This window comes from Quercus lobata, chromosome 2 (assembly GCF_001633185.2).
Source record: "Quercus lobata isolate SW786 chromosome 2, ValleyOak3.0 Primary Assembly, whole genome shotgun sequence".
NCBI lineage: Eukaryota > Viridiplantae > Streptophyta > Magnoliopsida > Fagales > Fagaceae > Quercus > Quercus lobata.
The window spans coordinates 94,651,847-94,667,546 of record NC_044905.1 but is presented as its reverse complement, the minus strand read 5'-3'; the positions used below and the strand labels follow the sequence as shown (position 1 = coordinate 94,667,546).

Sequence of the window (15,700 nt, the reverse complement as noted above, 5' to 3'; positions counted from 1 at the left end):
TGTGTTGTGTCATTTTAATCGTGACAGTTTAGTATAGAAAAGGTCTATAAAAAGAAAGCAACACGCAACTTTTTGGAGTTTTTGGGTGAAAGCGCCAATTTATTAAGTAGGTAAAGTGCAAGTGGTTTATAGAGGAGAAACAGTTGGGGGTTTGGCAAGTAAACAAATGGTCTTTGATATGGCGTGACGGGCACCCAATTGCTTCATGTATCAATACTATATAATTGGACTTCGGCTTAAGTTCAATTAATGAATCACAAAAATATATAAATAAATGAACAGCTATTATAATGGCCCATAGGCAATAATGGTTTTTTATATGTGGCCCAATTTTTTGAAGTATGAAATGTATTAGGTAAGGTCTCTTCCTTCTCTCTATATATAAAGGCTTTTAAACAAAAAAGATACCTTGTGCATTATATGTGGGACATACATCTTATAAGAGATTTGATGCTTATGTTGAATGGATGAAATATTTATTACTTAAACAATGTGGGACACGAAGCAAATGGTAAAACAAAGAAGAAAGGAAAACTAAAAAAAGAGTTATAGTTTTACTTAATTTTCTTTTTCCATAGATGTGGCACTAGACAGGGTCAAAGGCTAGATTACTTGGTCATAAAAAAATAATTGATGACCTTTAGATATCTCAAAACTAGCTTTTCCAAACCATAAATATTATGAAATGGTAGCGCTATAACAAATTTAAAGTACCTTAACTGCCGTTCAAGCACAAACTGACTATTGATTCAATCTTCAAATTAATTAAAGTAATAAGTTGTAATTGGTATCACATGAAACTAATTATATCAGTTCAACTATTATAAGTGTGCATGTGGATTGTCTTACTATTGAAAACCTATTTATAGAAAAAAAAATTTTAATTTGTTAAAAATTGACTATTGTAAGTGTACGTGTGGATTATCTTATTAATGAAAACTTATTTATAGAATTTTTTTTTTTTTTAATTTGTCAAAAGTTGAAAGAACTACAGTTATACCAAAAACAAACTTTTAAAAACTGTAAACAAACAAATAAAAATAAATAAAAAATAAAAAACCTCATACATAGAACTTGGGAAGGCTCTACAAGGAAACAAAAAACAGCTTATTAATAGGTGGAAGTTACACAGGAAGGGAACATTAACAATCCACCAAGTGGCAAAGAGTAGAAAGTTTCCACCCTTTGCAGGATTCAAACTATTTTTGATTAGTTAGAAAACCCCTAAAGGAAGAAATAGAGAGAAGACGTTTCAAAGTTTGCCCGAAATGACTTTGTATTAGGGTGTGTTACGGTTACCAATAACCAAACGGCTGAGCTGAAGGAGAGAGATCAGTTCTGGTGGCTGTTATTTATTTATTTATTCATATTGTTAGGAGAGTTGGCAACCTACTGTTGATGAAAAACCCATAAATGTTGGAGATTTGACCCGTACCATTATAAGTGATCACGTACGGAACAACCTTATGTATTATGTTACACATTTGCAGCAACGGGATTATTTTTGAAAGTCACGCTGATATTGCTAACAAAAAATAAAAACCAAAAAACAAGAAATCTACTCATAAAAAAAAAAAAAAATTAAAAATTCACAATCTCTTTCAAAACTTTTGAGGTAACATTAGCTTAACATTCAAAGAGGAGAGAGAGCCATTTTTCTTTTCTGTTCTTTGGCTGAGTAGAAGTAGAAGATCCCAGATATATTCATTTCTATTCAAACAATTATATTCATGCTCATATATATGAGAATGTTTCGTGACATCAGAATCATTTAAAGAATAAAAGACGATGCATAACACTTATATTTGTGTCCATTTATTCCCTTCCATTATGGAACAAAAGTGTATTAGCATTGCCCTCCTCATAGCGGAATCCTCAATGAATCAATCAACTTTAGTTGCCATCTCTGACGACGAACAAATTTCCAAAAATTGGTGAATTGCCCTATTCATATTTGTTTATGGATCTATCAATTTTCAAACAAGGTTGATGGAACCTGAAAGCAAAAGGAACATGTGAAGGGAGCTATTGAGAGAATGTAGGAGGAAAATAATACACATAAAATAGACCATCTTAGCAACTTGAATCCATGCCTGGATGAAAATCACAAAAACCCAAATTCTTTTCTTCAAGCCGGGTCAACCAAACAAAGAGTTCCAAGTTTATAGGGCATGTTTGAGCATGTTTGAAACCAAACCCTGTTTAATGGCTCCACCATTCAAGGGAAATTCTATAAACCACATGTTTTAAGTCACACAATGCAAAGCCAAGCATCCACATTTAACTTAAACAGAGCACACATTCTCTGAAATGAGATAGACACAGTTCACGGACATAGAGAAGGAAAAATAATGTTGCAACTCTGTTTGGACCATCATGTCAATAGGTTGGAAACTTGGCTATGATGTGCTAATAAGTTATTAGCTTCTTACAATGAGAACCTTTTTTTTTAGTTGGTAACTTATGCATGCACCCAATGGGTCCCAAACCCAAGACCTCACTTTCCAACCAATTATTATAAAGTAAGGAAGTGCCAGTTGAGCTATAGCTCATTGGTAGCAGCTTAAAATTCAACTACACTTGTTAATAGATTTTAGCATAAATAAACTCATTCCGAATATTGTCAGTTTCGAATCTATGAGCAAACTCCCCCATATGAAGGGTAAGAGATACCACATGCCTTGTCCACAAAGACTGATAGTGGGAACCAGATGTACTCATTATTACTAGCAACCATTAGCATGAAGCACAGAACATGAATATGTAAAAAGGAATAAGGGGAGAACGAAAACTTCTAAGAAAAGCCATATCATACCTTCACATGATGTGGCATGATCTTTATATCAAAGGGTGATTGAAGCCATGCTTCAGGAGGATAAAATAAGAAGTTCTCTGGCTTGCTGGTATACACATCTGCATATTGATGAATGTGATAGGCAAAAGCAGATTCTTGGCCAGTGTCAGTGAGGAAAGTAGCTCCAAAAGATCTGTTGAACATTCTCTTCATCATGCTGCGTGCATTTTGCCGCTCTTTATTAAGCTCTTCAAAAAGTGACTTGTACGCTTCACATCTCTGACTTTGAGCTACAGTGGAATGCAATTTACCCAAAAGTTCCTGGGTTATATGAAATTTTGCCTGTGTCCAGAGAAAAGGAACAGAAGTAAGACAAAGATTTGAAAGCTTTAAAAAGCAGAAAAGAAAACAGTGCTCTGAAGTTTTTCATCTATTACCAAAGAATTCATCTGTCACTATTTTTTTTTAATAACGAATTAAGTGTATGGTTCAAGTCATATCAGGCAAAGAAACAATTGAAGAACTTTAATGACTTTCATGGATTCATCAGTTGGCAAGCTAAAAACCAAAGCCAACTGTAAACTTTAAAATCTGAAACAAACTAAAAGTGAACCAATCCAGTAAATAAACAAGTTGTAGAACCACTTGAAAACTCTCCCTAATATACAAGTAGCATGTCAACAACCAAAACGAGACAGTGTGTGGGTGGGTGGGGGGTGATTGAGGGCCCAATGCTCCATTAAATGTTTTATATGAAATAAATTTTAACTTCTGATCAAAATCCTACCCTACATATGATGAATGTCATGTATCGTTTTAATCATTCATCCAAAAGTATGTAGTTGAAATGTTTGATCAACCTAAAGCTCAATAGAATTAATCTACAGACAAGATCCCATGATGCATTAGGTGCCAATCAATTTTGATGCTGACATGATGAGATTTTAATTGTCTGCTTGATATAATTTTGAACAATCAGCCCGAAAACTTTATTCTTGACTAGGCTTGATCAATCATAAAGTACTGATGGTAAATCATTGTCAAGGGTTATTAGAACATTAATTCAAATAAGAATAACCCCAATTTTCTTTTAGCAATTTAGTTTTTCTTTTTTCTTCTTTTGTTTTCATAAATTTTAGGATTTCACTGTTTGTTCATATGAATAAATGGTTTTTCCTTCTATTAGAAACATAGGTTTGCACCATATAGATTCACAAACTGAAACAACAAATTTATTTGTCCGTTCCAACTTTATCCCAAGTTGCAATATTTCCAAACATTTGGATTTAAGGATTATGATGAGTTATATAGAAAATTGGGGATGAGGGATGGAGAAAAGAATACTATAAACTTGCTAAGACAAGAGAAATGAAAACAAAAAACATGAAATGTGTCAAGTGCATTACAGAAAAAGATCAAAGATTGTAAAGGAAGGGAAGACTTAAAGAGAGATGGAAGAGTTATTCTGATAAACTTTAATGGAAGCCATACAAGAAATTGGAGTAGAGTAAGTAATCCAATTGATAGTAAAAACTGTTGATTTATTCAAAGAATTAAGATGACCAAGGTAAATGATGCATTAAAGAGGATGAAACGAAAAAAGTCATGAGAAGTGATGAAATCCCCATTGAAGCTTGGAACTGCTTTCAGTGACACGGGCTTAGGATGTTTGACAAACCTTTTCATTACAAGCTTAATTGATAACAAATTGTCAAGCGTAGAACTAGTAATTTAATACCTATATAAATTATATACAAAAACAAAAGAGATATTCAAAACTATACAAATTCCCACGGTATTAAGCTTTATGTGTCACATCATGAACCTCTAAGAGAAAGTGATTGAACATAGGTTAAGATACGAAACAAAAATATTGGATAATTAAATTGGTTTTATGCCAAGGAGGTCTATCATGGAAGCAATATCTTACTTAGATTCCTAATGGAAGAATATAGTTAAGCCCGTGAAGATTTCCATATGGTTTTTCTTGGTCTAGAGAAAGCATATGGTAAATTACCTAAACTAGAGAGGTTTCAGTCTTAGAAAGGAAAAAAAAAAATTCTTATTAATATATTAAGGTGACACAAATATCATGACAAAACTGTAACTAATGTGAGAACAAGTAGAGGCATCACGGGTGAGTTTCTTATCACAATTGATTTGCATCAATGATAAGTTCATATCTCTTTGAACTAGTTATGGCCACTAGACTAATTCAAGATGAAATCCCTTTAGTGCATCTTTTTTTGTAGACAATACAATTTTAGTGGATGAAATTAGACATGAAAGTTAACATCAAGTTGAAAATTTGGAGGAAGTTTTAGAATCAAAAGGCTTAAAACAAAGTTCGTCGAGTATAAGTACCATACAAGGACAAACAAAAATACTAGAATTATAGATAGTCTAGAGATACCAAAGTGAGTTTTTACGATATGTTGGATCAATAATTCATAAGGATGGAGAGATCAAAGAGAATGTGAATTATAGGAAAGATTAAGGTGGATGAAGTGGAGAAGCGAATCAGGAAAATTGCAAGATCATAGAATACCCATTAAGTTAAAAGGAAAGGTTTACAAGATGACTATAAGACTAGCTATGCTATATGGCACTGGATATTGGGATGTAAAGAAGTAACATGTACATAAAATGAGCATAGTTGAAATAAATTGTTAAGATGGATAAGTACAAATATAAGGATAGAATATGAAATGAAGAAATTCATTTAAAGTTGGGGGTGGCTCCTAGCAATGAAAATAGGAGTAAAGAAAAGATAGGGGAGAGTCGTTTGAGATGGTTTGGTCATGTGGAAATGAGACCAATTAATGCACTTGAGAGGAAAAGTGATTCAATTCAAGTCAAATGAATGAAAAGAGGTAAGGAAAGACCTAAAATAACACTAGTAAAAGCAGTAAAAAAAATGACGTATTAATTAAAGAAGCAAAATATGGTATGATTTGGATGGATACAAGGCCAAGAATAATACATGTGACTAACCTTACTTAGTCTATTAAGAACCTATAGCCAGCCCCAGAGTTTTGAGACCAAGGCTTTGTTGTTGTAGTATCCAATTTATAATCCAAATTATCAAAAAGTTATATACTTCAACAAATTTTAGCCTAAAAAATATATTGAAATAATTTTTACAACAAATTTTGATTTATTGTTCTGGATGGGGGTAAGAAGATATGGAATTAGAAGAATTCTTCACTATTTTTTTGCCTCAAAACAACTAATCAACAGATATAAGCAATCTAAAATGGAACCCTATTCAACTAAACAAATTTGCAACCTAAACAGCTTAAGGTTCAGATGCATGAACCTTTAACAACCTAGTGATCAGAAAACAAAAGTATAAGACCAACAAAATTCCAAGAAAGATGAATCATGTGCAGAATATACCTGTTCAAAACGATAGCTATCCTCATTTTGTATGTGTATTTCACTCTGCATTTATTAGCAAAACAGCCTCAGAGAGTTTTTATTTAAAAATAATAATAATATATGTATATGAGGAATAAAATGACACCCAACATAAATACAATTTACAGTATGTTCAGATATCTAACCATATTACAATAGACTTTAGAGTAGCACTTCAACTGCTCCAATCTGACTAACAATGTAATGTAACCAAAACATGATTGTAATGCCCTTCCCCACCCCCAACCCCCCAATCAAAAATGTATTCAGGATGGCTAATCTATATCTCTTGGAATTTATAAGTTTGCATCAATGCTCAAGAGTCAATTTGTAAACAACCAATATTTATTGTATCTTTTTTTTCCTTAATCATGCATTCCCATTCACCATCAAACTTTGTAGAATTCTGAATGAACCACTTTGTAAAGACTATCTTCAACTATCATAATGCAAAATGTCAGCATTTTTTATTTTTTATTTTTGTTATTCGAAAGTTACACACGCATACCTCACCCTCCACCTATTTTTATTGGAGGAGGAAGTGCGATTTGAACCAAAACTCATTGGCAATGCAAAATGCCGTCTGTGTAACAAAGACACATTTTGCCATTTTTCCTCATCCAGGCACTTCATATCAATGTCAGACACCAAAACCTACAGCCTTTTTTATACTTATAGGAGCTTGAAGAGCTAGAGGAGTTGCTGTTTTGTTGTATTGTAAGTTGGGATCGCTGCCTATGAAATTCCTAGGAATGCTTTTGGGAGCTTCTTTTGAGGCTAGTGCAGGGTGAATTCAGTTTTAGAAAGGTAGGAAAGGAGACTAGTAGGATGGAATAATTTATACAGGTGGAAGTATTTTTCTCCTTAAGAGTACTCTACCTACTTACCTACCCACTTTCTCTTTCTTTACTTACTATTCCTACTCATGGCAAACAGGCTTGAGAAACTCCAAAGGAATTTCTTCTGGGGTGGGGAAGATGAAGAATTTAAGCTTCATTTAGTGGATTAGGATACAGTGTGTTCCCCTATCAAAAATGGAGGACTAGCAGTGAAAAAACTAAGCACTTTCAATCATGCTTATTTGAGAAAATGGCTTATGGCATTATGGTGAGGGGATCACTTCAGTAGGCATTTTGTAGGTGTAAAATATGGAGGTAAAATACGAAGATACATGAGATCAATGGACATCATAAACAGTCCACAGCCCTCATGGTTGCAGCCTTTCGAGTAGTATTTGAATGGGCTGATATAGATTCAGTTTTTATCATCTTCAAGGTTCGGGGTGGTAGTAGAATTCGGTTTTGGCATGATGTGTGCTGCAGGGAATGGCGCTTCCTCCTATAATAATGGGATGGAAGGTATGGCTATGGGTTCAAGACCTACTAGATGCATGTGGAACTTAACAATTAAAACAAAAAATGACGTGTGGTAGCAACTAGCAAGCAGGATAAAAAAAAGGGGGGGGGGGGGGGGGATTCATGAACTTACCACATTGCACAAACAATAGCAACTTTAAAACATAGAAAGCAGGAATAAAGGAAAGTGATAATAAAAGTAAAGGGTTAAATAAACTACTCTGCCCTGTAGATTTGAGTCAGCCTCAATTAAATTCTTACAATCCAAATTTGAGTGATCAAGTCAGTAAATTCTCCAACTTATGTGAATGTTCTACATTTTAGATATATTTTAAGTCCAGAAAATTTTCTAAAAGCATTTAAGAGACAAGTTCAAAAATGTCTAGCTAAATACGTACTTCTAGTTCTTATTTATCAAAAAACAAAGAAAAAATACATACTTCTAGCTCATGGATGATGGCAGCAGTGCGCCAGCCAGCCTTTGAGGGTCCTCTCAGATCGCTAAATAGGTGATCCCCAAAATATATAACCTAAAAAAGGGAACAAAAAAACAGGGGCTCAGTGCTCAACCTGTTCCAGAGAAAAGCATAGGTTTGCCTCAGAAATTAAAGCTGTTCAAGTTTCAACTCAGCAATTAAAGCTGCTCAAGTTTCAACTTGTATGACAGGCATCAAAAAATAAAATAAATTTAAACCGGTTAACAAAATAAATCATGAAATATGACATACCTCTGGGCCATTCCACTTGGTTATTTGGAGGAAAGATTTTAGGCATCCATGGTAGTAAATTTTATTTGGAAGAAAAGCATCTACCTTAGTGTAAGCTAAAGTGTCCTTTTCTGTGTCATAACAACTGCATGGAAGATAAAAGACAGAGCATGACAGATCACCAAACAAGATATTAGTTTAGCCTTCAGTGCATTGTTAAGGAGATAAAAACATAAAATTCGAGTCCAAAAAGGACATGAAAGGGAAAAAGAAAAACAAAAAAAAATGAAAGATGCTTAAAAAATAAATAGTTGAAATTATCAAAATAGAAAACAAATCAGGGTTTTATATACATATCAATTATCATTAGTCTGGAAACAAAAAGCATAGCTGAAGTCATAAGCTAGAAAAGTAAATGAATTCACACTTTTTTGCAGCAAGGACAAATCAAGTCGTTGCACTTATCGGGAACAAATTTCCAGTCTGTTTCTGGAAGCGCTTTTTTTCCCCCCAAAAGCATTTTCTTTTTCAGAATAGTAGCATAGCATAAACCTTGCCATAAAGGTTCACACTGACTGTCCCACATCCACCATATGTGTTTTTGATATATAAAGGGCATCCAAGTAACCTCATAAACCACATCAATCTTACTCCTCCTAATTATCCCAACAGAAAATTTGATAGAAAGCCCCATGAAATTATTTGCACGATCAAGAACATTTTCACGAAATTAATTTGTATTTTTTTCTAGAAAAAAAAATTAAAAGAGAAAATTGAAGAAAAAAATAGAACAATGAACACAGATTTCTATCTTATTCTCAAGAATCTAAAAAGAGGTTTTAAAAACAAAAACAAAAAAGAGCTTAGAAATTGAATATACAAACCGGAATGGATGTTCAGATGTATAAAACTCCGGCTTTTTCGCTTTAGCAATCACAACATCAAAAAGTTCCCTCCAGGAGTCTTTGTAACCTAAAGAATCCTAACAAAACAACAATAACACCAATTATATTTACGCAAATATGCATCAGGAGAGAGAGTATGCGTTAAATTCCTATCCTTGAAAACAATCCATATGCTTTGTATATTTAATTGTTTTCAACTAAAACATAAATAAAACTTTGTAACATCCTCTTTAGCGTTCTCTAACCATTTCACAAGTTATGTAATCAACAACTACAAAAATAAACTCCAGAACAGAAGTATTCTGTGAGAATCTAAGTTACAAACATAAAATCCTCAACTTCAAAATACAAAAAAGGCTATAATACGATTTCCCCATGAAAAATTACCTCCAACATAAAACGCATCCCTCCATCCACAAAGTAATATGGAGAATTCGTCAGCAAGAAAAGTTTCTTTCCCTTATCCCTTAGCATCCTGAGAAAGCGTAATAGCTCCCCCTGAAATTTTCATCCACACAAAGACTAGTACAAAGTCTCAAATATAAGGAAAAAAAAAAAAAAACTCGTCTTGATAATAAGAACAGGTTCTTTCACTTGTATCATCAAGCCATCATTGTCAGCATGAATTAAACACATTATGTAGGTCAGAAAAAAAAAAAAAAAAAGAGAGGAACCAGTAGAACTCACATTTTTAACTAGGTATCTATGAGGATCAGCAAGAATTCCCCTGTGAGCGAAGCCACTTCGATGGACATGCTGAATTGCACGATTTACATCTTCATAAATGTAACTGGTATCAAATTCCAGCTTAGCATCAACAAAATGTTGCACAACATCTGCAATAAGACAGGCCTGCAAACTCACAACAAAAACAAAATATTCAGGGGTTGAAAGAGAAGCGAAAATAGCCACTTTGCGAACAGTCTGAGTAGAAATATGCCCGTCCACTATACATCAAGAAATATGTGTCAACTACAAAGAAGAAAAAGAAAGACAACTAGATGCCACCATCTCTCTTGTTTTTATAGCTGTTTCTTGTTCCTTAAGGGAAGAGAAACCAAATTTCTCACCTATATCTGAAAACCCCGTATCTTAAGTATGAACCTCTAACCGGAGCTCTCAGATAAACAAACAAACTTCTCTCTTGTGTGATCTACATTGTGAACACTTTGAACTAGATGTCACCATCTCACTTATTTTCATTAGGCCTGATCACACGATTGTCACAGATAACCCAAGTTTCATGGAATCTAAAGAGACACATTCATGTATTAGGTTGATTTCTATAAATAAATAAATTTTTTTATTTTCCTTTGACCATTCAGATCATAAAATTGACTCGAATGTCTGCTACAAAACTCACTAATTATAGATAGATCATAAAAGAAAAGTAAATTCTTATTTATCATTATGACATTGAAAGTGACATGAACATAACTATAAATGCACAAGCAGACATAGTAAATGAAAGAAATAAATAATCAACTTAAAATTTCACAACCATAGTATATTAATCTGGGCACAAAGCAAATACAAATGGTAAGTTTCTGAGAGTTCATAAATTAATATCACATTTCAGGGCTGTTCCCCAATTCCTACAATGTAACCCATGGATATGATTAAACATGCCATATGTACTGTGGACACAGATGAATATAACAGAGACAATGCATCTATCAAAGAAAAACAAAAATAATGAACATATACAGACAAAAAACATGAGTTTGTGCTGATACACACATCAATTTTATCTTTGCAAGTCTTTTCTTTGGAAGAAAGCAGGCAAGATATTTGTTTAGGAATATAGTAAATGCTTGAAAGGAAGTAAAGCACTTCATGTCTAACTAATTGCTTCTAAGTTTGTTCAAATAAGCATATTATTTAAGAAAATATATAGAACAAGTTTAAAATAAAGTGATATATTGAAGCAGTTTTATACATTGATAATTGGGTTACTATATGAGGTCTTCTGTTCTAAAAAACATAAGAAAACAATCGCTTTCAAAAGTTCAGTATATATATTGTAAGAGGGCTTCAATCAACTAAAACTGTCTCCTATGCATCAACCTAAAAACTTAACATGTCCTCACCCAGGAAGAAAATTGTTACAAAGATACTTAACATGCATAGAATGAAGTTCACTGCTCAATGAGTCATGTCTGTGTCCATGCTGAACACATGAAAGACTACCACAACTCCTACAGCCAGGGTACATAGTAGAGAAAAAATATATATAATAATGAAACCAACCTCACTAAAGCAGAAGAAATCCATCAAACCATCAAGCCCACGGGCTTGATCACGGCCAATATGCCGCGTGCCATATAGCTCTTCTATTTCCTTCCTGCTGAGCTGTACATTCATAGGAAAGGAAAGATATTTAAGAAAGAGTTTTTCATTGATACCTTTTAAATGTCCAAACTCTGCAATTACAATCTTGATAAATTGAGCTAGCAATAGGAATACTATGTTTTGATTATAAATAAAACTGACCAAACATAGACAGGTCATGGTGCATTATTGTATTGTTTTTTTTAATAAAGTAGCTTTGTAAAGGATGGAAGTAAAATGTATACAGGAAAGCTAATAGAAGAGAGTTTTTGAAAAACAACCCCCCCCCCCCAACCAAAAAAAAAAAAAAAAAAGTGAAGAAGAAAAAGAAAAGAAGAGAAAGAAAGAGAATTACCTGGAAACTATAAGAATGTTAACCCTTAAAAGAATGGTAAAGGTTGATACGCAAGAAATAGGCAAGAAGATCCCCCCCCCCTCCAACCCCATTTTTTTAAAAGCTCCGTATAAAAATAGCTTGAGTCATTAGTTATATTACCCATCAAACCAGAGGTGGACAGATGAGACGTAGATGCAAAGTGCATTGTAATTGTAGTATAAAAAAAAATTATTAAAAAAAAAACTGAAAAGAGCATCTTTATCATAATAATTAATGAGAAGTACCTTGCGACGACCAAAGTAGCACCCATCCGGCTCAATCGACCCAAAGAAATCCAACTTCAAAAGACATCCTTTTGACCTATCATAGTATAAGCCTCTAATAGGAAAAGTTGGATCGTATTTGAATTTCATGCATACTTCAGGATACCTAAGCTGAGAACCACAATAAACAAAAGCAATAAAAAAAATAGTTCTATAAACAACATACCCAATAAAATATAATAACATCACCTCAATAGGATAAACCTAACCTCATTAACCATGTGCTCCTTTGCAAGATCATAAATCAAACTCTGCAAATTGGCAGAGTAATGTGCCAATGTGTAGTCATAGTCGAAACCATAAACTTGTATGTTGTCCAATCTTAAGTTCTTATTTACATAAATTCCTAATTCCAAAATAAATTACAAATCATCAATACGACAAACGATGTATCAAATCAAACTTAAAGTCAAAACAGAAGCATAACAGACCTTTTGGATTCATCTTAGGCATTCCCTTCAGCACCTTGGGAACCTTGTGAAAGCACTGTCTCGCAGCATCAAACTCATGCCGAATCTTCCTAATCTCATCATCAGTTATGAAACTATCTGCCGCAACTTGCCCACAGTCATCATCTGGTCTCAGTATAGTTTGCTCCGACGAAGCAATCACACTATAGCCCCGAAAAAAGCTTCCTCCAAACCCTTAATTCAAGTATAGTTCAAGTCAAATTCCGTTAAAAGAAATAAAACCTGTCTATAGGAAAATGAACAGTAGTGAACAAGACTTGCACAAAGATATAAATAATTGCGTAAATTTAATGTAATCAACTGCAAATACCAAAAATATCAAATTGAGAGTAATTCTACACATTTCTCCGTTTGTTTCGGCAAAAAAAAAAAAAAAAACCACTGCAAATGCTTTGTAGCTCATTTTCAAGGTCACAACCAAACAAAGGAAAACAAATCAATTTTCAGGAAAATGTTTTCCAGTAAAACATTACATAATGATCATATGATATACAAATACACACATACATACTATATGCACTTCTTAAGCAAAAATATATGTTTTTTCTAATGTAAATCAGTTCAGGATATAAAAACGCAATTATGTGCTAATTTTAATCACTTTTTTTTTAGCAAAGACTAATGAATCTAAATATTCAAATGAAAATAGATGGGAAGCAAAAAAACCTTCACGAGCTTCAGAAGCTGAAAATAACGTTCTCTGCACAAAAAGGAAGTAATTGTGAGAATGCCACAAAACAAACAAGATCCAAAGCTATGAAAAAGAGAGCAAGAGAGAGAGAAATACGTTAATGGAGGAAGAGCAGAGAGGGTAAAGCCTACGAAGGGAGGCCATAGGAGAAGAGTTGAGGTTGGCTTGGCTCAGCTAATCAAATAGCATTTCCAAGTTTTTAGGGTTTTGATTTCTGTGTGAATGAAACTAGTTGTGTTTTCAGAAGCAAGTGTGTGCGAGTTTTAGGGATTTTTCTGTTTATTTCGTTGCCATTGGAGAGAAGAGAAAGTCAGTCACATGCGAAGTTGAAAAGCAACTTTCCTTCCTGCATTTTCACTTCAGCCACTTTGTGGTGACTACTACAGTCCAAATACCACGGTTTGTGCTGAATAGTGAATACTACCATTTTGAACTTTCTTTCTTTCGCTTATCTCAAGTCATTTATTTATTCTTCTCAAACAAAAAAAAAACAAAATCTTTTACTTTTTTTTTAGAACTTATCTCAATTTAATTTTTTTTATAGGAAAATATTGGAACTACAGCCTTTGCTACAACTTACTCACGTGGTAAGCCGTGAGTAGTGAAGTAAAAGTGGTAGGTCTACAATTTCACCACTCACAATTTGTCATGTGAACAAATTGGTTGTGGCAAAAGTTGTAATCCATAACTTCACTACTCACAACTATGTGATGAAATTTTGTTTCTTTTTTTTTCGGGTTTAGTAATGTAATTCTCCCTTTATTCATCTCTTTTCTGCATTGAAAATCTGTTGTAAATTTGAGTTTGCTAAATATCTAGAGATTTTTCAGTTTAAAATAAAGAGGACGTAGAATAACTTGGATTTAGTAAGAGATTTTAAATTGTGAGCTTTTGTTTTACAAATTTGTCTCATTTAATTAAAAACTTGTAAGTGAGTTGAGAAAGAATATTTTGAGATATCCAAAACTTAAAATTCACATCTTGGAAGTCTCTCAAATAATAGTATAGAGTGCAGACATAAGGACAAAATTTAGCTACAAAATTAATTGTAGTCTAAGATTACAACTTTATTCAATATTTTTTTTTATTAGATGTGAATTTTGACAAATCAACCATTAGATTACATCTTCTTCTTAAATCCTTCATGCTTGCAAAATTTATAGAAAATTAAAGATTAATAGTCATGTCATCAATAAATTGTTTAAATTATAATTTTTTGTAATTTAAAATTATGCATAAAATATAAGTTTATAAATCATATAGTAAATAATATTCAATTGACACAAAATTTGACACGTGTATTAAGAGTGTAAAGAATATGCAATTTAATGGTTAGATTTTCAAAATATGTAATAATATTTATTTAATTGAGTAAAATTGTATCGTTAGCCCTTAGGCTATAACCAGTTTTGTAACTAAATTTTGTCCTAAATATAAATAAATAAATATGTATATGTATATATATATATATATATATATATATATTAATTATCAAAATAGTGAGGAAGCTATCAGATCAGTGAATCGTACAAAATTTCAAGTCGAATATAAAAGAAGGATGTTGTTAATTGGTGCCCTAAAAGCAATTATCAATAAACTATTTTATAATATTTTGACACATCTTTCATGAAAAATATAAAAAATCGTCAAAAAAATTAATAACTTTTTTTATTTTATCATAAAAAGTTTCTAAAAATATTTTCTAAACCAATGTCCTTAGCGCATTATTTTGACTTTTTTCATAAAAGAAATAGAAAATTTGAAAAATAAAAGAAAAATAATTATAAAAAAGGGAGGTTTCTTAGAGAATTAACAAATCCAACCGTGCTATTCAAACTGTCCATTTTTTTAATTTTATTTTATATTGACTAAAAAAACTATTTTATACATATATTTATATATACTATTTATAACAGAATTTCCTTCTTTGGACTGAACTTTTATATGGTTCAAAAATACCCCCTAAACCCTAAACTTAATAGGGACACTAAACCAAAAAAAAGCCTCATCGCACGCGCAAAGCATGTGTAAAGAGGCTAGTTAGCTTTTAAGTCTTTAGCTTTTAAATTTAAAATAAATAGTTAAAAGATGTATTCAAATGTATGTTCCAAACTCATGGGTAGAACTCACCATTGAAAACCGGCTTGCAAGGGGAGGGTGCCCAAAAACTTATAAACACATGGTTAAACTTACACTTAACAATGTGAGACATTAGGATCATAACATACCACCATGCTCTGCAGCCGACGTCCACGACAGCTTACTCTAGCAACACTAACCCATTAGTAGCCCTTTCTCTTTTTGGTGGCTCCACTCAACTATCAATAATTTTAATCCAGCCTCTAGGTCGCTCCTTCCTGGATCCGA

At 32.8% G+C, this 15,700-nt stretch overlaps 1 protein-coding gene across 1 annotated transcript; it reads right to left on the bottom strand.

The window, feature by feature from the left end:
• Positions 1–1,599: 1,599 nt before the first annotated feature.
• On the bottom strand, positions 1,600–13,742 carry LOC115977314 (5'-nucleotidase domain-containing protein DDB_G0275467). Its single transcript, XM_031099101.1, has 14 exons — positions 13,430–13,742; positions 13,309–13,342; positions 12,604–12,816; positions 12,382–12,518; positions 12,134–12,283; positions 11,432–11,533; positions 9,869–10,033; positions 9,569–9,679; positions 9,161–9,258; positions 8,298–8,421; positions 8,010–8,099; positions 6,194–6,238; positions 2,816–3,136; positions 1,600–1,996 (listed from the first exon to the last, which is right to left on the bottom strand). The coding sequence occupies exons 1-14, from the start codon at positions 13,475–13,477 to the stop codon at positions 1,970–1,972; spliced, it is 1,665 nt and encodes a 554-aa protein (XP_030954961.1). The 5' UTR covers positions 13,478–13,742; the 3' UTR covers positions 1,600–1,969.
• Between the last annotated feature and the right edge of the window lie 1,958 nt (positions 13,743–15,700).

Coding starts and splice junctions, on each gene's coding strand:
- LOC115977314 (XM_031099101.1), bottom strand. CDS start 13,477: ATGGCCTCCCTTCGTAGGCTTTACCCTCTCTGCTCTTCCTCCATTAAC. Junction 9,259..9,568: donor GGATGCGTTTTATGTTGGAG/GTAATTTTTCAT, acceptor TTGTTTTGTTAG/GATTCTTTAGGTTACAAAGA. Junction 6,239..8,009: donor CCATCATCCATGAGCTAGAA/GTATGTATTTTT, acceptor TAATAAATGCAG/AGTGAAATACACATACAAAA.